Source organism: Xiphophorus maculatus, chromosome 2, assembly GCF_002775205.1.
Source record: "Xiphophorus maculatus strain JP 163 A chromosome 2, X_maculatus-5.0-male, whole genome shotgun sequence".
Lineage (NCBI taxonomy): Eukaryota > Metazoa > Chordata > Actinopteri > Cyprinodontiformes > Poeciliidae > Xiphophorus > Xiphophorus maculatus.
This window is the reverse complement of record NC_036444.1, coordinates 15,168,159-15,189,644: the sequence shown is the minus strand read 5'-3', so window position 1 is coordinate 15,189,644 and position 21,486 is coordinate 15,168,159. Positions and strand designations below refer to the sequence as shown.

Sequence of the window (21,486 nt, the reverse complement as noted above, 5' to 3'; positions counted from 1 at the left end):
AGTGCAAACATTATAATGTTCAACAACATTGCTCTATGTGTAGTGAACCACTCACCTTCTTTCTCCATCCAGACTGAAGAACATCCTTCTTCCCCAACTAGCCGTGAGTTCATAATGGTGTCGCTTAAGCCACCCACTACATTTTACATCAGTCTCTCTTTAATAAATTGAGATTTCAGGTTTTTATTGGCTTTTTCTGTTGTTTATTTTGTTTTATTTCCAGTCCTGAAAAACACTTATCACTCTCCAGTGTTCTGGAGAGTAAAATTAGCTGTTAAATTAATCTGCAGCTAATGAAATTGTAAAAAAAAAAAAACACTTATTTTTTTCTGAAATGGCAAACATGATTGCAATTCCATTCCAGTATCTGTTGAATTCCAATACAAGCACACATTTGACTTGATGAGGTCGTGATTAGGGGATTACTTCAATATCTTGAGACTGAAAGGGGTCTCAAAAGTCATTCCACTTTGCAGAAAATAGCAAACAGGAGGAAAACATTAATGAACCCACTGACACTGTTTATGGCAAATTGTGCCTTTTTTTGTTTGTTTGTTTTTCAGAAGTTAGAAAACACATTTTGTCGATTGGTTTGGTATAACCAAACCAATTTTGTTTGGTAAAACAAGATTGTTTTGGTTTAAATGTAAATAAATATTCTGCAAATATGTAAGCCCTGTTCTACAATAACAAACATGTGAAATGCATGCACTCCTGTTCTGAAATCCAACATGGGATCAGGAATTGTTTTCAGTAAAAAAAAACCAAAAAAAAAAAACAAAGCAAACAAAAAACATTTCATTAATTGCAAGTAGTATGGTAACTTAAAAGAAAAGAAAACAACCTTTAATTATAATTTATTGATGGTAAACTGAAAATTAGTAATTCAGAAGTGCTTAAAATAATAAACTAAAATAAAAAAAATCACTCTGTAACAGTTTCAAGTACTGTTAAACTGAAATTGTGTTTCATCAGCTAAATTCTTAGCCCTTTTCAGATACCAGCATTATTAATAACTCAGACAATTTGCTGTGAAAATAAAGCTAAAGGAGTAACATGATCACAGTTATCTTGTGCTTTGCTTATTGAGTTTTATTGAACTCTGCTCTTTAGAAGAAACCATCCATGTTCACGATAAAGGGGACTGAGTATGGTGAATGGTGAATTCCAAAGGTTACACTGGGAGCTTTTGGTTTTATAAAGTTTGTCTGTAGAGAAGAAAGAAAATGTATTAGGAAGCTTAGGATTTCAACTTTGTTTCTTGTACAAGAAATGTTGCTTACCTTCTCTGGATAGTATGCTCCTGGACCCGGTGTTTGTGCATTTCTGTCAGGAAGGAAATTGCGACCTTTCATTGTACACTGTGGCGGTTTTAGCCTGGAGTAATACGGGTCTGCAGGATTGTAGGCAGCAGGACCTGGAGTCTGAAAAGGGAAGCCACAGTTCAAGAAAACAACAGTAAATCTGGCATTTTGATCAGTTTCAGGGACTGTTCTTTTTTACCTTTCTAAGATCCTCGAAAAAGGATCCTTTTTGAGTACGGCCCATGAGTGTGAAGGAGGGAGATGAAGGGCTTGTTATTTCTTTTGTCCCAATTATACCGGGGAGTTTGTAGGAAGCTGGACCTAAAAGGGGAAGAGATAATTATCTGACTATAACATTGGAAAGATTATCTGAAACATTGAAGAGTAACAAACCCCATTAACCCCCAAAAAACCATGAAATATGTAAGAGGCAGATACTATTTTATAACACCGCTTAAAATGTAATTACTTTTTTCAGTACAGATACAGTGACGATGCAAATAGCAAATTCCGTTCTCACCTGGAGTTTGGGTTTTAGCAATATCTTTGTGTCTCGCAGAGAGAGTAAATGAAGGGGCGGATCTGAACAAACTCTTTTTTGCATTCTCTGGGTAGTACTGTGCTAAAATACCAAAGAAAATTAGAGAAAGAGAGTTAAAAAAAAACCTCTGTTAGCGTGAACAAAAATATGTTTCGCATGTACTTTTCAACAAGCGGTTGTTGTGTTTTGCGACAGCCCTAACTGACCAGGTCCAGGAGTACGGAACATTGCAAAAGGCTTTGGACGACCATGAATTGAATATGCCGGTGTTCCATCTTTGCCAAATCTGGTTAAATTTGGGGGGATCATGTACTTGGGTCCAGGGGAACAGTCGGTGTTTGTCACTTTGGGACGAGCACTTATGGAGTACGCTGGTGCTTTAGGTTTTGTTACGTCATGGTTATTTGCACCTTGAATTGAGACAAAAGAAAAGAAAATTTTAAAATCGTTTAACTCCTAAGCTATGAAATTTATAACTGCAGGCTATGTTAAATGTACATTGGACTCTCACCTGTTAGACCAGGCAGTACATATTTAGGACCAGGAGTCCCTAACTGTGCAGCTATGAGTCCTCTCGGCCTGTGGGGCCTCCAGGTCCCAACCCAAGGGTCATCTTTCACCATTGCTTTGAGGGACAGGAAAAAATTGACGTTACTTGAATAAATGAACCAAATAAATACATCTTAAAAATATATTTTTTTGATCTAATATGTAGAAATTAGTAACAAAAATCTTTTGAAAATTAACGTTAAATAATAATTCCTTCTGTCAGCACTGCCTTTGTCATCACCAGCTTTTATGCACAATTTCAGTGACTGTACAGTAGTTCGATTCCCCCCCTCACAAATAAAACAATCAAACAAAAAAATATTGCAGTGATTGAACATGATATTTAATCTTAAGATAATATTTAAAAAATTTAAGCTTGTCCAAATTAAATAAATATTAACAACCAACCGCAACAGTAGATTTTGAATGATAACAGTTCTGTTTAACATGATCAGTAACCACTTGACTTGGTGGAAAGATCTGAATTATACAGACACACCCACCCACACACAAATAATCAATCAAAAACACCAAACATTTTCTTTTCAGGAATGAATAACTTTACGAAAAAGATAATAAGAAATTGAAGTATATTTTGTGAGAAATTTTTTTTTTCTCAAATAGAAACAGTGACTTGCTCTGTAAACATCGGAGGTATGGTTTAGATTCTCTGAATCTAATGGGGTTTTTTTTCGTATGTTTTTTTGCAATTAAAACCAATGCTTCTGAAAGACATTTTAGATGTCTCATTCATTCACTTAAATTGTTCTGTTACTGTACCTAACTAACTGCTATTAAAGTTTACTTTGGTAGTTAAAGTAGAAGAAACAGATCTCTTTTCAAAATTGGACATTTTCTTGTTCATAAAGTAAAATAATAAAAATGGATAGAAAAATTATTTACCTTATACCGTTCCTGGTCCAGCTCCTTCTGTCCCCCTGAAGCTTACTGGAATTTTACTTAAAATTCCAGTAAGCTTCAATTTTGAAATTGTTGATGCTGTCCCCTTGACAACATTACCATGGTGATATTTTTAATCACAATAACTCAGTCAATAACAATCAATTGAAATCAAGTGACTCAAAATAAACAGGTTTTAGATCAAATTTTAAGTCTCCAACATTCACATCACTTTAGTAAGGATTAACTAACATGGTTTTTCAATTGGATCAATGCCTTATTTGTTTTCTACCACCCTCTTTGGGATGTAATACTGACCTTATCCTTGGCAGGACACTATCCTTCAAATCCCACATCATTAATGTCACTGGGTCTGCCAACTTCTACCTATGTAATATCAGCTGCCTTCACTCCTCCGCCACCCCCTAAACTGCTAGCATCCTTGTCCACAGTCTTGTTATTTCCTGTCTGGACTACTGCAACTCTCTCCTCTACAGCCTTCCTCAGAAATCCCTTTATAAGGTCCAAATGGTTCAGAACTCAACTGCCCATATCATAACCTGAACCCCCTCGTTTCATCAGTAACGTCCGGTTAAGCTCAATGGCATGGCTTCCAGTACAGGTTCATATTCAATTCAAATTCCTTTTGTTAACATTTAAGGCCATTCACAACCTTGCCCCTCCATATCTGTCTGACCTTCTTCGTGTTCACATTCCCTACCCCTCACTTCGATCCTCTTCCTCAATCCAACTGTCCATCCTTTCTGCCTGTCTCACTATTATGGGTTATAAAGCAATCAGCTGCACTTCTCCTCACCTCTGGAACTCATTACCATCCCAACACAGAAATATTGTTCACTCTCTTGCTTCAAAACACAACTCAAAACACATTTGTTTAAAACTGCTATTTATATCTAATGCCCTTTGCTCTTTGTAAGTGAGTTTATTATTTTATTGTTGTATTTTTGAAATTGATTTAGTCTATTTTTACAGTGTCCTTGAGTGTCTAGAACGGCACTTACAAATAAAATGTATTATTATTATTATTATTATTATTTTACAGAGCAATCACATGAGTTGTAGGTACTGTAAATACTTCTTTTGTAAGTGTCCAACTCAAGTGAAGTTTGTGGTGCTCCCTTAGTCATTTGGCCCTGAATGATGAGCCACCTTACACAGATCAAAAATCTAAATTGACTGAGATGATTGATTTTTTTTTTTTCAGTTCATTGGTTTGAATCAAAAAATTTTTCTGTGTTGTTCTTTTTTCTTTCTATCTACAGAGGTTTAAGTTTCTGAACAAAAGTTAGCACTGTCCAGTGTTTTCTGTTTATTGGTTTTGTAGCATTGCTGCTCACTGAACCCGTACCATGTCCTCGTTGCAAGCCAAGGCCATTGACCAACAAGCTTCTTTTACATGAGCTTATATTAAGGTGCTATTAATTTTGTTCTCCACTTTACACAATGTCTTTTGACATTTCAACAAGTTTACTTATATTAATAATTTGCATAATTAACTCTACATGAATGGGATTCTAAATAAAGTGAAACAAATCTTTAAAGGTTTTGTATCTCTTTCTCAAAACAGTAAGTGTTTTACTATATAAGTTATTGCTTGAGACAAAAAGGAGGTAAAAAAGCAGTGACTCTTTTTAGGAGGTTGTCCTTACCGATAATCCAAAATAACTTTAGTCCATAAACTTACAACAATGAGGCCATAGTCTTTCCTTGTGTAAACTCTTCAATTTCATAACCAGTTGAGCGTCCTCGTTGCAGTGATAACATCAAACAAATGTTTCCAGTAACTTACTAGGTAATTCTTGAGCGTTCTTCCTTGTACTACTTTGGCAGCGCGAAGTGGAAACTATTTCCTTACAGGAAGGCTGACTGTTGCAGATAAATAAAGAAAATAATTAGAAAGTTGTGCCACTGAGACATATAACTTCTGAATAGATAGTCATGTTACACACATTTTGCAACAGGTTGTTCAAATAATCTTGTAAATGATCTTCTCCTTTGTGATAAAGTAGGAATAGAGGGAGCAAAACTTTGACAGCCATTTCTTTCTCTGCCGCTAATGTTTTGGGGTTTGGGGCAAATTTCAGAGCAAATTACTACAAGAAAAAGTTACACCAGACTTCTGAAATCTCCCCACTTTTGCTTGATATAACCTCAGGGAGATGACTCTTAGCCTACCTCCTACACTGACATCAGTCTAAAGAATGCTTTCCCCATTCCTTATTTTCAGCTGTAAAATGTTTAAGATGTTTCTTGCATGTACAACACATTTCAAAGCTCCCTTAACCCAATCTCAATGAGAGATGCATAAGAGTTTTGACTCACCATTTCGTATTCCTCAGCCAGTGTCTGGAGGATTCACTGGTAAGTTTTGGGGCATTTTCATGTTGCAGAACAACCAGGTTTTGATACACAGCAGATTTTATCATGGATTCCATGCTGATGTGCCGAGCAGGTCCTGCTGTTGCAAAGCACCCCAAACCAAAATGTTGCCAGTTGTGTGCTTCACAGTGTATTAGGCTATTTTCCTGGAATGCTGGATGTATTTTGTTTACGCCAAACATGCTCGGTTCAACCGTCCAAAAAATTCAACATTATCCTGGAATTGCTGGTCTTTGTATATGTATCCAACTTTAATTTGGCCTTCATTTTTTTAGAGATCAATAATTTCCTCCTAATACACCTCTTATGAAAGTTAAACCTGTGCAATGCCAAAGTAACTTTTATTTATGTAGCAAATTTACAGACAATAAAATTGACTATAGTGTTTCACGTGATTGAAAAAACTTCAATAAAAATGTAAATAAAATGAAATATTACCAGTAAAATACAGAAAATGAAATGAAAAAGCAGCTTAATAAGCAGAAAACACAGAATGAAAGATCAGATCTAAATGAACGTGAAATAAAAAATAAAAATGTACATTTCTCAAGAGGGGCTTTGCAGCACAAACATCAAATGTCAGGCTCTTCCAGAGTCTAGGGGCTGCTACAGCACAAGCCTGATCCTCTCTATTCTTCAATGTGACACAAATGCACAAAAGCATCTGGATGAGCTCAGCGCTCTTTTCAGGATATATGACTTGAGCAGTTTCACTAAATAAATGGTTGGTAGATCATCTAAATCTCTGACTTGTGTCAGTCAGTTGTGTCCTTTTCTGATTGTACAAACAATCACTTTCCTATCATTAGCAGCAAGAGTCTGCTGTAGATCATAGTTCTTGTGATGTCATTTTAGATGCTTTAGAATATTTATTTTAGCATGTTGGTCTTCTTTTACGGTGAACTTGCATGGACAGCCACACCTGGGAATGTTGGCATCTATTTTGAATGCCCTACACTTGTAGACTAATTTCCTTATGAAGAAATGACCGATTTTAAATCTTTTTGAGACATTATCCCTAATAAATTGCTAAAGTCCGCTTCTAAAAGAATGCAGGTAGCGCTTTCAATCTTTCCATGGTGTTTACTCTCAGTTATCTGTCAGGTTAACGCACAAATATTTTTCAAATGTATGAAAGGCAAAAGGAAAGATGTTCTCTTCATGCTCACCTGACATGAAATAGCTGTGTGATCTAAGCTATTTCAAGTGGAAATAAACACTAAGGTATCATTCCTCCATTAACAAAATGCCTTGGCTTCAGCTACTGCTTTCTGTTTCTATTCATTGACATTTTCAAATGAACACAAACTACTCTTATGTCCAAATATGTTTGAAAAAATATATAGGATTTCAGAGTGGATAATATTTTCTTTTACATGTTTATATATTTATTTTAAGTAATATTTTTGATATTAGTGAATTCAACTTCATTTCATTCAAAGTACACCTGATGTATGTATCATTATAATATTATCATAACATATATGGGGAAAAAACACAGCTACCAAAAGGAGAATAAGAGGTGTTTTTATTATTGTTTTTTTAAGAAAAGATAAAAGGTGAATATGTGTTTTCCATAGAGTATAGAAAATTTATACATGAACTGCGCTATTATACGGCTGATTTTTATGAAAAACCAATGCCTAATTCAAACAATCGTACTCTTCATATCTCGGTGATCTACTGCCCCCTGGTGGGAAGAATGCGGGCTCTCATTTACGTGCGAATTTCCAAACAAGGCTATCAAACAATGTTGAAACGTAACAATAATGTAATAATGAATACATTCTGCTTATTTTAGGTGGTATTACAGTATACAATGTTATACAAACTCCCAAAGAAATCCTAATTTAACACTGAAAATAGGTAAGATGCTCCAATGTTTTCACAGTAAGATTGTGGTCAATCTGTCTTTTTATTTTAACAAGCAAATGTAACACAGTTTATCTCATTTTAAAAACGAGTTTTTAAAATATTTTACCCTTGTACAGATCATCTGAGATTGGGGATCTTACTGTGCATGGTGGTGAAGGCTTTTTTATTTTCCCCCTGATCCCCTTTGGACAGGCTATTGGCTTTCCATGGATTAATAATACAGCATTTATATTTCATGCTCACCTGACATGAAATAGCTTTGTGATCTAAGCCATTTCAAGTGGAAATAAACACTTGAAATGTGTTTATTGATTTGATTAATCAAATCAGTACAAAAAAATCTGCCTGATTTGATTAATCAAATCAGTCTCTTGTAAAATACAATTTACATTGAACAAACATTAAACAAACATTAACAAAAATGTTTTCTTTCATCAGGAAGAATAAAAGCAAGACAGTATTCAATATGTTTGTACTACTTTGAAATATTAAGCAACATTACAAATATTAGATCATTAACAAAATAGAAAATATCTCACTTATAAAACCAGATTAATCAAATTTATTAAATATGTGCGGGGCTGTCTCCATGTTCTTAGATGGAACAAGGAAGCTACGAAGTGATTTTTATGGGGAAATTAACAATAGTGGAAGAAATGCAGGGCAGGAAGTTATTATTGTTACAATTTTGAAGGAACAAAACAAGAACATCTTTGACCTGTCAAAAAGAAAACTAACAAACAAACAAAAACTTCCCAATACTTTAAGACTGCCAAGAAACACAGTGAGGATGTATGTGGAAAAATTACAGCAAAGTCTATTCAGATATGTTTTGGGGCATATAATGATGTATCATGTCTTAGAACAACTCATCCGATTTAACTGATTCACAACACACTAGTTAGTCATGCTGGAACAATTTTATTAAAGATCATTAGAGTAATGATTAGCTTGACTTAGCATTCTGTGACATGTTCCTATCCTTCAAAAAGCATGACTGCAGAGACACAGCTCTAATCTGTCCAAGTCACAGTTTGAACTCAGAGACTTGCAGGTTCATCTGAGTGTGAATGGGGGAAGGAAGGGGTCCCTGATAAAAACGAACAGAGGATCTCCTGAGACAATACAATAGCTCCACTGAGCAGGATCCCTAATACAAAATCCCATCAGTCCCAGTAGTCTTCATGCCTGTGCTCAGGTTATCTTTTATCACTTTCTTGTTCTTCCTCCAGCATGTATCTGATTGAATTAATGTGCTCCCTTTTAAATGTTATAATCGCTTTTGTGCGGCTCATTCAAATCCGAACATAATTTTCTGACGAGGAGAGATAAACTATTGGGGGAAGATAATACATAATGTTTTCAATTCCACGAATGGAGTCACTGTTTTAGGTTTAGCTAAATAAGTGCAGAAGGTAAAGAGAATATATACAATGACACTAAATTATAATTTTTGTAACAGGTGATGTGATGTACAGTACAATCAAAGTACACACAACTAAAGTGAAACATGCAGATTTTCCATTTCGAGTTCATGTGATGTTATTTTTCTCCTTAGATCCATTACAACTGGTTTGAGTGGATGTTTCCATTCATGCCCTCAGTGCCTTCTGCAGCTGTGGTGAAGCCAAGCCTTGTGATCTAAATACATGTTCTGCTGGTTTAACGGTGCCTTGCAAAGTTATTTCTGACACAGTTCCCTCTCTTACTCCTAGTTAGTTCCTGAGATTCCTTTAAATCTTAGGCTATTGGATGAGATTCATACACATGTGCTTCATTGACATGCATGATAAAGCTCGATTCGAATCGGTTGCCATCAGCCTTTAAGCATAATCACACACTGAGGACATGTAAAGCAAGGGTTTGTGTTCAGCAGGCAGTGGTCTGTTAGGAAAATGAAGCTCTTGTCTGCAGAGGTTAGATCAGTCTACTTTATTTGCCTGTAACTGCCCATTTATCTTCAGTTAGTCACATAAAACACACCCTGCATAACAGCTCTCAGCACCGGCTAGATTGCTCCAAAGTGAAACTAAGATCAGATTTGCGATCTCCAGGTCTTTAAACAGCCTTACTGATTGTTAATTACCCTTTTCATCTCTGTCCTTCAGTATGCTCATAATCATGTGCAACACACACTGCTTGGACACATTATCTAGGATAGTCAAATATCCTAAAGATTTCAGATAAATGGTAAGTAGCACATCATTTACTCAGTGTGCAATGTGTCCTGGTGGTTTCCAGACATCAGTCGAGACTTTGAGTCACACTTTTTTTATTTAGCAGCTTCCACCTTCTTTTGCCCCCTCCAGAATCCTTGGAACACATTTAAATGTTAAAATTTATCATGTTAGAGTTTAAATATATTCATCCTTCACTGCAGTAGTATGATCTATTTGACTTATAAATATTACATTACACAGAGGCATATTCAGCCTCTCTTAAAAATAGGACAAATGAAACAACATGCCATTCAAGTAAGAGAGTTGTGAATTGATCTTCATGAATCACTACCCTGAGCGTGCAGATCGCAAGCTCCAAAAGAAGTGAGTTTTTGGGATGAAGTCTCTATTATGAGCATTACATAAAACCTACAAGTCAACTGGTTGCTCTGGATTCATACCAGGGAAAATACTTTTCAGTCCCACCATCACAAGACTTAAAGTGTATTGGGACTTTAATTGGAACTATTGTGACTTTAATTAGAAGCATATGCTTTGGTCCAATTAATTTTTTTGAACAGCAGACACTCTAGCTGAAGCTGGTGCAAAACAAAGGATTGAAATGTGTGTGTATGGTGTGTGAGGACCTGTGGTGCTGCTGGCGTGGAGGTTATTGGAGTCTGACAGCATGGATCAAAAATATTTTGAAATCCTAGGATATTTTGGAAAATATTTGGTGGACTCTGGCAGAGAACTGAAGGTGGGTGATAATTGAGTCTTTCTGAAGTGCATGTAACCAAATCACCAGAGAGAGGATTTCCCAAACAGAAATTCTGTATTTTATGACCACTTCTTTAAGGAATAGGAAAGGACACAGGACTCTGGTAGGTCCAAAGAAGATTGAGGTCTAAGATTCCTCCCTCTGTATGTTTAACCTCGTTAAAGTTCTGCACTACTGGCAAAAGGAGTATACAGATCTGTATGTTCTGAATGTGTGGTTGAAGGCACTAAACTGTAGTGTGGGAATGTTCAACTGTAAGGAAAGATGAAATCATTGTAAGACTTTTGTTTTCATCAGAACCGATTTCAGATTTTTTTGTACAAACAATGTTGCAAATGTAGAGCCCACCAAATGCATAAAAAATTGAAACATGCTGTATTTTTATATGACAATGTGGAATCTGAACAATAGAGATATGATGCATGAGGATTTTAATTTGAACATTTGATTTTTTTTAAAAGTATATTAACAATGTAGCAATCAGCAGGATCTGATTCCAATTCAATCATGAGTATGCACAGGCTGTATGACCATCTGACTTTTAGGATACAAGCGACTTTAATTTACAGAGTAGTAAAAAAATACAAAATCACAGCTAATTTCTTAAATCACAAGTACTTTCCCTGGCAGGATAAACTGTGTTCTGGTTGCATCAGGTTTTGTCAGACAAAAACTGTGTTTTATTCTGAATAATGACATCACATGTCCCTTCCACTGGCAATATTGCAATATGTGTGCATGGAACAGAGGACAAAAGAGTGACAATTAAAGAGATAGATGCAGCAGTGTGCAAGAACAACTTTGATGCCATCAGTTAAGATAATAACACAATGAAGTGTCAGTGAATGTCACGCTATGTAAAGAGGGGTCACCAAATGCCAGATAAGTCAGGGAGACGATTAGACGTGAATTTGCTTGTGAACACAGGCCAAAGAAAGAAGCCTTTTATTGACACTGCTTTTATCTAGAAGCCAATCATGAACCAGTCATTTGTCAGCTGCCTACTGGAACCAGCTTGTTCACACACTGGCAAACAATTAGCTGTGTGGCATTTCATAGTGTCACGATTAAACAAAAGGAACCTGAACTATTTATGTGCGCAGGTCTTTTCACAGATTAGATTGTGACAGGCTCAGCAGTAAAAAGATATTTGAACGTTGCTGTTAACTATAGCCAGCTGACAATATTATTTAAGTTTTCTCAAAAATTGCTACAATTAGCATGACGCTTTGGAAACACCACCATTTCTCTGATTGATCCGCTCTATTTTACATTTGACAGTATGCAAAACTCCTAAAAATGAGTTAGATTAAATAAAACAATTACAAACTTTATTTGTATCAAACATCTGAAAGCACATACACTTTCTTTACAATTTTAAAAAAGCAAAGCATGTAATAAGACAAAGTAAGCTTCAAAATTCCAGTGAATATTAATATTTTACTTGTATGCGTTTCTTGCACTGTGACTATGGGATCTTTTTAAATTTAATTTCATTTAATTTTAACTTAAGTGAATGAGCATGCAGGCTTCCCAAAGAACATTTCACAGTATCAGTGTCAAAACACGTAACACAAATTTGTCACACATGCTTAAACAGCTACATCAAACATGTGTTCCTTTTTAACTTACATTTTCAAAAATGCATTTCATCAACAACAAAACAAAAACACACACAAGCTTCATTGTGTTTAGTATTCATTTTTTAGTGCTTTTGCTTAGCTTTTCATCTGCAAAATATTATGTAAACACAACTTTTGAGGTCTCACTGGCGCAGCTCAAAAAGGATCTCAGTGCAGTGTCAATACAAAGGGAAACATAAAAAGAAATAGAAAATAAAAATAGAAAACACTTGTAAACAACTTAAACACACCTATATTTTAAAAAGTCAACTGAAAACCACGTTCAGATGTTACAATTCTGCACATAAGGCATGAAAAAAATAAATTAATGAAATTGTCACTTCTCTGTCTCCCTCCATCCTCTTGCATTCCTTCCAAACTTGTAAACCAGTCTGCGCCCATCCACTCGCTCTAAAATTTCTCTCTTGTAATAATATCTGTAATGGAGACAGGAACAAAATTCATTTTAGAAAATTCATTATATATATATATATATATATATATATATATATATATATATATATATATATATATATATATATATATATATATATATATATATATATATATATATATATATATATATATATATATATATATATATATATATATATATATATATATATATAGTTTTGTTTCTGTTTTTATGAGGTAATTCAAAATGCAGATTTGTTATGACTAAAGTGTTATCCTTAATTTTGCAAAAAATATATATCAAAAATTAACCAAAAAATATTTTTTTCTATATAATAAAGGTGTGTGTAAGAAATTCCAACAAACCAATGTAAGGAGTTTATGGCATGATACATAAAAGTGACTCAACTCATAAGGTTTAAAACAATTCTATCAAATACTGTGGAAAGGTTCTGTGAATTTCTAATATTAAAAAAGTAATCAAAACATTATCTCTCTAAATACTCAGGTGTTTAACAAATAGAAATACATTTTGGTAACTGATTTATTTTATCTAACCTAAAATAGGAAAACACATGACTTAATATCAAGACAGGGACAGAAAAAGAATGCAAGTCTTCTTATGCACTGTATCTAAAAGTCTGGTTTGAACTGTGTGCCTCCGGGTTGCACAACCAGGATTTGACCTAAAGGTGTTACGATGAAGCTGGTATGTTATTTGACACCGTTTTTTGTTTGCTTTTGCAACACCTCAGCACCTGAACACAATAGTTGTTCACTCTGTTGCTTTCTGTCTGACTCGGTTTTCCCCTTAAGATTTTTCCAATGAACAAGAAACAGTTTTCCATATTCTTAATAGGTTTTGTTCTTTATTCTTGATATTTCACTTCCTCGTACCTCATTAGCATATTTTTTCTTTTCAGAACAGTATTTTCTATTGTTGAAAATTAAGACTTTAAGACTAGTTTATAAATATTTAATACAGTTCAAAGTGTAAAATTTTAATGTTAAGCTATTCATATTTAATCTCAATGTGCTTGCTTATAACTCCATAAAGTTTAACACAGTGACTCCCATTTTATACTTTCCATAAAGGTTGTACAGACTTTAAATTTTATGTAATGAATTTGGATAAAATATTTTGACTACTTTTCTTTTGTTGTTATTCTTTATATTAGAGTGAGAACACCAGTTTTGAAAGTTGCAAACTGCAAATCATTTAACAGCAAGAGAATACATAAAAAAACACCTTTGTCCTCAAACTGACACTACGCTCCTTTGACACTACACTCCTTATGTCCTCCTGATACATGTGATTTGTACAATAGTGAAGTTAATGCTGCTCTGACTCAACCAGCCAATATTTCCTTGGTGAAATTCTCTTTTTTCTGTCTGTATGTTAATAACATATAGTAGGAATAAATATGAGTTAATCTGACAATGAGCAATAGAAACACATTAAAACCGTTAAAACTGTTTTTTCAAGTTTTGGTTGGAACCCCCAAGAATGCAGTGATAAGAATTTGATCAGAGTTACTTTCCTTTAGATTTGGAAAAGGAACAAGATAATGTTGAATTTCTTGCTTATGACAAATTACACAAGTTGAGACAAAAATAATACTGAATAGTAATAAAACTGGTGGAGAAACCAAAACAAAAATTGTAATTTATTGATTGCTAAAAAATGGTATGGCGTGCAGTCATTCCCACAGTGTGTTTATGGCAAACATGAGGTTCTGTATTTGTGTAGCTACATTTGTAAAACTTGTGTGGCTGTACCTCATTGCACGACTTAGTTTCTCATAGGTCATGCTACTGTTATTCTTCTTCTTTCCCCATAGCTGAGCCACAGCCTCAGACTTCAGGAAACGGAATACCCCTTCTGTTCGATCTTCCCACTTGATCAGCCCAGGGTTTCTCTCTGGGTTCAGAAGAATGTCTCTGATGAACTCCCATAAGTGGGTTCCTCTCGGGTCTTTTGGAACAAAAACAAGAGGCAGTAAAACAACTGACATAGTGGAACTAAGACAACTTCTTGTAAGCTGTGTTTCTATTACTTACTGTGTTTTTTGACCTGATGACTTCGACTAAAGGACCGTTTAATGTCTGAAAGAATAAATTAAAACCTGGTGAGCAGGCATTATTCATCAATCAGTCAATCAGCTCCAGCCACTGTGTTGCATAAATGTTTTTTTTCTTTTCTTACCAGGACTTGAAGGGGTGGGAGAGACATTGGGAGCATGTGAGTGAACCAAAGGGTCATAGACTTCTGAGTAAAAAACAAAAACAAACCAAAAAAATCATAAAATCATCAGTCAGACAGCTGTTTGAATAAAATGTGTTTTTGTTAGCAATCCAATTTCGGAAAGATATATTTGCTTTACCTCCGGGTGGATAGCTGACATCTGGAAATGGACATAAGTCAGCTGTAAAATGGGTAAATGTGAGTGGAAGGAACATTTATTGGGAATCAAATAAATAGCCTTAAGCAAATCTTCCCAAACACCATTGATGCTGTATTTCAACTTACTTTCATGTTTGATCTCCAGCTGCCCGATATCCACATGGTACTGGCCTGTGCATCAATAAAGAGGGAACAAAAAAAATCATTTTAGCACAAACATTATTTGCTATGCAATATTTTGAAGACTGAATATTTCGATGGTTAGGAATTAAACAATATAGTTTAATGCAGTTTTTTTTCCCACTAGACAATGTAAGTTGACAGTTGGGTGGGATGAATTCCCAAGAGAGGCAGGGTGTCATTAATTCTGTTTGGTTTAACAACACAAGAACCACAAGAATCAAGCTGATCAGCTGGCATGAGCACTATGAGCAACTTTTCACAGATTTTGACATAACTGTGAAGTATCTGTGTTGCAAGGTGTAAGCTGAAGCAAATTGTATCCATTATGGTTTTCAGAATTTTAGCCTGTGCAAAATCTTTCAATATTCATGTTTGAATTTTTCTGTCTGATTTTCTGATTAGTTTGACTAATTTTTTAAAAAAAGGGTTTGTTTGCAAGCTTTAAACAAGCCTCTGTTGAATGACTGGACAGAAACTATCAAAAAATACCCCAAGCAGTGTGCAAGATAGCCTGACATTACATCAGGTACCTCATAAAATCTGGTACATTGCTTTGAGGCATTATCAGACAATGCTTTTACAAGGCAAACTTGGTGAACTGTGTTGTATCTACAGATTTTAATAACTTGGCATGAACATTTCTGCTCTGATTGGTGGTTTTGTGTCTGACAAAAATACTTTGGACACTGATGTAGTTTTTGTAGCAGCACTATGTTGTGAACTCTGGATTCCCATTTGTGCTTTGAACTTTAGACACCTATTCTTGGCTTCCATGTTCTTTTTTTGCCGGTGTCCAAGAATGGTAACCACATGGATGTTTATGTGTAAGGTAAATTAGCTGTGTGTTCCAGTCAGGAAGAACAATGGAAGCACTGAAGTTTTATTTTACCATGCCTTGCAGACAGGAGGTTAAACCTGTTATACCAGGTTTTCTGGCACTGTTTTCGCTTGAAGGACTCTTAACTTCAGATGCTAGATAAAAGATTATGTGTTTTTCTCATTTGTTAGACATGAAAATGAAATATCTCAGTTGTCTTGTAAGCTAAAACCTACACCCGAGAGAAGTTAAAGGTTAGAAGGTGATTCCTTGAGGCTCCAAACATCATGTTTCTTCACAAACTCTAATTAAAATCAATAGATGAGTCATTTTCTGCTCCTGTTTACCTTCACGCCCCCTGTGATTTGTTAGACGAGCCACTCCAGAAAGAGAAAACAACAAATCTATCACCTCCCCTCGCTTTAAGTACTCCAGCACCATGCAGTGCAACCCCTAACTGACTTTTTGATCCCTTCTCTGCTTCATTCCATCTACACTTTGTCCCACACACAACACTGATTACACAGCCTTTCTTATACTTGTAGTAATCGTCTTTTTTTCTGGCCCCCAGAACCACTCTCTCGCTCATACCTACCACCCGATTTTAGCTCTGTGATGCTGTTGTAAAGAATGTGTCCCACACTGCCAGCAGCACGAATAAAGTCATGGTAGTTCAGGCTGCAAAGCTGATGGCCGTCCATGTCAAAGTTTCGGAAGGGAATGTTGGAGGCATCAATCTGGTGGATATCCATGACCTGCTGCAGCCACTCCCACACCTGGTACTTGCTCCAGAACTGAGGTTGGGAGTCATGGGACCACAGGCAACTTGTGTAACTGGACATCACCAGTGGACCTGCATACAGATGTCAATAGTTAGAAAACAAAAAATTGTGTTTGCTGTTGTAGACAACCGTTAATTAGGAAAACATATTCAAAAGTTTTGCCAATAATTAATCTGAAACACAATTCACTCAAATTCACTTGATTCATTTCTCAGGCAGGGATTCTGGATTCAGACCCCTTTCCTGTGAGCTTCAGGCCCACCAGGTGTGTAAGTCATCATTTCTGAATGAGTTTCACTCCGTATTCAAGCGTCACAGAGATGGTTTGCTCAACGGAAAGCAATTAATACTTCAAACAAAATGTTTTACCAATGTTAATGTTTTAAATGTTTTCTTCAGACATTTTAGGATTTTATCTGGACAATTTCATCAAGTAATTGATGTCAGGCAACACTGCCTACGTGATGCCTGGAAAGAATACTGTCAATTTCATTCTGACTCAGACAGTGTGGGTTACAGTCCTTACCGTTGTGATAAGAGTTAGCAGGTCCGAAGGTGGCGGTCAGAGGGCTTTCCAGGGAGACGGATGGAGTTATGCTCATATTGCAGATTTTAAACTCTGACCATGGCTCAGGAGCTAAAGTACGAGAGGAGATTTGTTACTCAGTGATTCTTGAGAAGTGGGACAAAATGGGTTTAAATTTTCCCAAAACTTTTTTAAAAATTATTCCTCAAGCTTATGCACTCAAGTATGACAAATAATGTTTCAGAAATGTAAAGATGCTAAGGTCCAGGCTCCCAGTTGCAAATTTTTTTGAAAATTACATTTTTAGTTGACCTGACCTAGAACTTTGTTATCACCATCTGACAAAAATAAATATAAAATTATTTGTGATATTTGTGATACTAGTGATATTTTTACTCAGTTTTACAGACAAATGCTTCTCAAGAAACAAAAGAAATATTATTTAAAACAAAAAACAACATAAAGTCCATCTGACGGAGTTGACACAGAACTGAAGGTTCACAAACTAGTGAGTAAAACGAAATACTTGTTACATGTGAAGCAATGTCATTTATGTAAAATACATTAAAATGAATTAACTGCACAGATTTGTCAACACTATCACTGAAAGAGTCACACCGTTGGCTAAAAACTCTGATGGAGTTGACATCTGACGGAGTTGACAAAATGCCAAACTACCTCAGTTTATATGATGTTATTCTGAAGGCCATATTGTAGCTCATCAGGTCCATGAAATCTTTACAGTTTACTAAAATTAAGCATTTATTTCACAAAATTTTGTCAAAATTTTGTAAATTGTCAGTTTTGGTGTTGACACATCATGGTTGTGACGAACAGCTTAAGAATAAAACGGAAGAAAAAACTAAAGAATGACATATGCTAATAAGAGCTGCTTAGCAAAAGAAGAGAAAGGAAGAGGTCATGGGGTCCTCAGAAGTTCTGATGCCCCCCAATAATGCCTGATTTTCTTTTTTTACATTATTTTATGTCTGACAGTGTTGACAAAAACGTGGGACAAATTTCAATTGAGTTGGAAAATATATAAAAATGATTTTAATTAAATTTCTTGATACTTTTAGAATTATTTATCTGAATATTTATACTTGTCATAATATATTTTCTTAGTATTCTTTAATTGTTTTAATCTATTATTATGTATTGAGTTCTGCTCCAGGACAAAGGATTTTACAGACACCATCCACCTACTACAAAGTTTAAAATAAAAAAATATTCAGCAAACAGTAGAAGAACATACATTGTTGTGCTCACATGGACCAGGTTAGTTTAGTCAGATAATTAAAAAAATTATATTTTGTGAATATTTTATTCAAATTTTGTGTTTTATCCATAGGACCTGTTTTGTCCCTCCTTCTCAAGAATCACTGTACTCTATTAATAAGCAAAGAATCTTTGCTTGTACCCAGACAATTGTTATGTTTTTATGGGTTCTGCCAGGCAGCAAAGAAAAGCAGTATTATTGGGCTGGATGTGATTCTGGTAGATTTTCTCTAGCAAAGAAAGAAAACAGAATAAACCAGACTGAGCCCACAGCAAATCTAGCAGCAAATCTAATACCCGGTTTATCAGATGCTGCATGTTTATTTTGAGCGCATGGAATTGTGTGAATGTATCCGCTTTTATCCATCAATTTTGTGTGTGAATGTCTGCGTGGGATTGTATGCAAGTGTGGAGAGACGAAAAGGCAGAGACTGTCGGTAGTCAAATTGGGGTACCACCAGTCCTAACCGCAGCCTCTTCCCAGCCAATGTTGTAGAAGTGGACAAAAACGACACCATACAACATTTACTTTACAGTATATTTTAAAACTGGCTCATCATTCCATTTATAATACCAATAACTGGGGCTGCTTAATCGTCCTGCCATAAAACTTTAGGTGAAAACTGTATAATCAAGTTGATACATTACATATAAAAGAGTGTTTTCTAGAGCACTAAAAAGGAGAGGCACAAAGCCTTCTGTGTCTGCGCCATTAATGCGCTGAATAAGCAAATTTGTCAGTTGGGTTTTACTTCTTGAAGGAAGTTCATTTGTATATGTACGGTGCAAAAACTGTTTAATTTGTCTGTCTGTGTTTGAAGTGCATCAATTTTTGCTCCTGCCACTTTCAGTCAAAAAACTAGTTAACATTTCCATAATGAATGCATTTTTTTCCATGTGAGTTGATCTTATCAACTGACCGAAAAATAATTCCTAACAGTAACAAATATTTTTCAAGATTTTTTTTTATTTTTTATAATTTTAACTCTACATATTGCAAATATAAAATGTAAATAAAGGAATGTTTCAGACCTAACTCTGCGTGTATTTGCATGTGATGCAAATATACATGTATCAGAATTTCACCACCTCCACTGTTTTGGTGGCAGAAGTTCTTCATGTGCACAATAGCTGACTTGTAGTTTTCATAGTTCACTGTTAATATTGGATTTTAACAGTGAGTTGCTGTTACAAGTCTAACAGGTGCTGCATTCTTGAGAAATGAGGCAGGCAGTTACTCATTACTCATTAATACTGGCACTGATAAAGTAAACTGGTGTTTCACAATCTGGTTTCTGTGTTTGTGGTTCTGTTTGCACAAGATATTTTCCAGTACTTATAGACATGTAAGTAGCTAGATGTGTAAAGACTTTAAATGATCAAATGATCACCTACCGTCTAATGTCATGGTAATTACTAACTTATTTTAAGCGACTCCACCATAAATCTAAGTCTTCACCTTTTCCCTGAATAATCTGGGTTACTCTTTTTTTGTAGGCATTAAATACAATGACACCAAGTCTTATTATATACCATGATCACAACAGTAGTGCATGAGCACGCAACCACCCTACTGACATATATAACTGAATAACCTTTCATCTAAAAAATCTGGTAAATCACTTGTATTAAAAAAGCCTACTGTGTCGATCTTTAAAACATGTTTTTCCTTAAGACCGGTGCCGCATGCCATCAAACCAAGCAGGATCAACTCCTCAGCTGTCAGTGTGCCAAGTCTTCAGACATGTTAACCCTTAGTGTCAGTCACTGCCATGCACATATCTTATCAAGGCGGCAGAGTGGTCTACGTCAGTACGTGAAATCAGAAAGCTACTTTTATTGTATACCGTAAGCCGAGTCATAGCAGAAGATCACTCAATTTCCAGAATCATTAGTGAGAAGCCATTTAGCTTCTGCAAAAGAAAACCCAAAGATAGTTTGCTTTCATTTTCACAGTAATCTCACAGAGGCAGAGAAGCTTACAAAGTGTGCAGGTTTTATGTTTTAATTGCCTTCATATAAGCAGTTTCTACAGTCGATCATATATTGAAGAATCCTCACTGTATTCAGCCTGCATTTCTTGTAAGTATGGTAAAGTTACACATACCATCAGCATGGGTTTTACCGTAAACAAGAGTTTGCTGAGAAGGAAATAGAAAGAACTTGCAGTTATTTTGATTAAAGCAAAATTTGCCACTTACCAGAACAGAACAATGGGACCCCACTGGACCAAACTGATAGAAGTACGACGTGGATCCTCCGCTTATCCAGTCGGACAGATCAATCCAGCTTCAGATGTTTCTGGTACTGTGGTTTGCTTACGCTCAGTGCCAGGTGAAATTAGTTGTCCTGCTTTTCAATGCTATGAATCAACAGATGTATACAGGCTCTACAGGTGCTACCCCACCACAATGGGATTTTTTATCCACTTAACTTCCTTATCCCGCTTGATTGGCTCCCTACAGGTTTACACAAGGTAGGTATTTGCATAATATGCACCCACGCACGCATACACACGCACACACCCGCACACGCCCGCACACACACCTAAGATAACTTTTGCATTCCTCATTGGCACAGTTCTTCTCACATTTAACACATGCTTACTCAAGCAAATAAATTCACACTTACAAGGAGACATGTAAACAACGAACACACACACACACACACACCCATCCAGGGTCCAAATGCACGGCGATACTCCAAAGAGAAAATATTAAGGTGTTTAAAAAGAATGCTTACATGGTTGCTGAGTGGAGTTAAACATTACAGGAAAAAGAAATTCTCCTGTGTTAATATGTAGCACAATATTTGGTTTTCTTTCAGCATGATGAACGTTGAGCTGACAGGCTAAATAGGAAGATCTAAGAGACTTAGTTTTCAGCTAATTTATTTTTTTTTAAACAGGCTAGTACTGCACCACAGAAAAATATTTAAAGAAGATTCAGCAA

The 21,486-nt window shown here is 35.5% G+C and overlaps 2 protein-coding genes across 3 annotated transcripts; both read right to left on the bottom strand.

Annotated features, from left to right (window-relative positions):
- Positions 1-1,075: 1,075 nt before the first annotated feature.
- Positions 1,076-3,332, bottom strand: LOC102230905 (outer dense fiber protein 3-like). Its single transcript, XM_005802238.2, has 7 exons — positions 3,298-3,332; positions 2,357-2,470; positions 2,052-2,255; positions 1,825-1,926; positions 1,504-1,625; positions 1,284-1,424; positions 1,076-1,208 (listed from the first exon to the last, which is right to left on the bottom strand). Exons 2-7 carry the CDS (start codon positions 2,466-2,468, stop codon positions 1,110-1,112), a joined length of 780 nt encoding a protein of 259 aa, XP_005802295.1. The 5' UTR covers positions 2,469-2,470; positions 3,298-3,332; the 3' UTR covers positions 1,076-1,109.
- Positions 3,333-11,813: 8,481 nt separating this feature from the next.
- Positions 11,814-20,953, bottom strand: ehf (ETS homologous factor). 2 transcript variants are annotated; one of them, XM_023342538.1, is made up of 9 exons: positions 20,737-20,953; positions 17,258-17,368; positions 16,545-16,802; positions 15,076-15,120; positions 14,930-14,950; positions 14,752-14,814; positions 14,607-14,651; positions 14,325-14,520; positions 11,814-12,568 (listed from the first exon to the last, which is right to left on the bottom strand). In XM_023342538.1, exons 2-9 carry the CDS (start codon positions 17,331-17,333, stop codon positions 12,469-12,471), a joined length of 804 nt encoding a protein of 267 aa, XP_023198306.1. In that variant the 5' UTR covers positions 17,334-17,368; positions 20,737-20,953; the 3' UTR covers positions 11,814-12,468. The 2 variants fall into 2 exon arrangements, with proteins under 2 accessions (XP_023198306.1, XP_023198303.1); XM_023342535.1 differs by having other exon boundaries at positions 14,930-14,971; positions 20,737-20,952.
- Between the last annotated feature and the right edge of the window lie 533 nt (positions 20,954-21,486).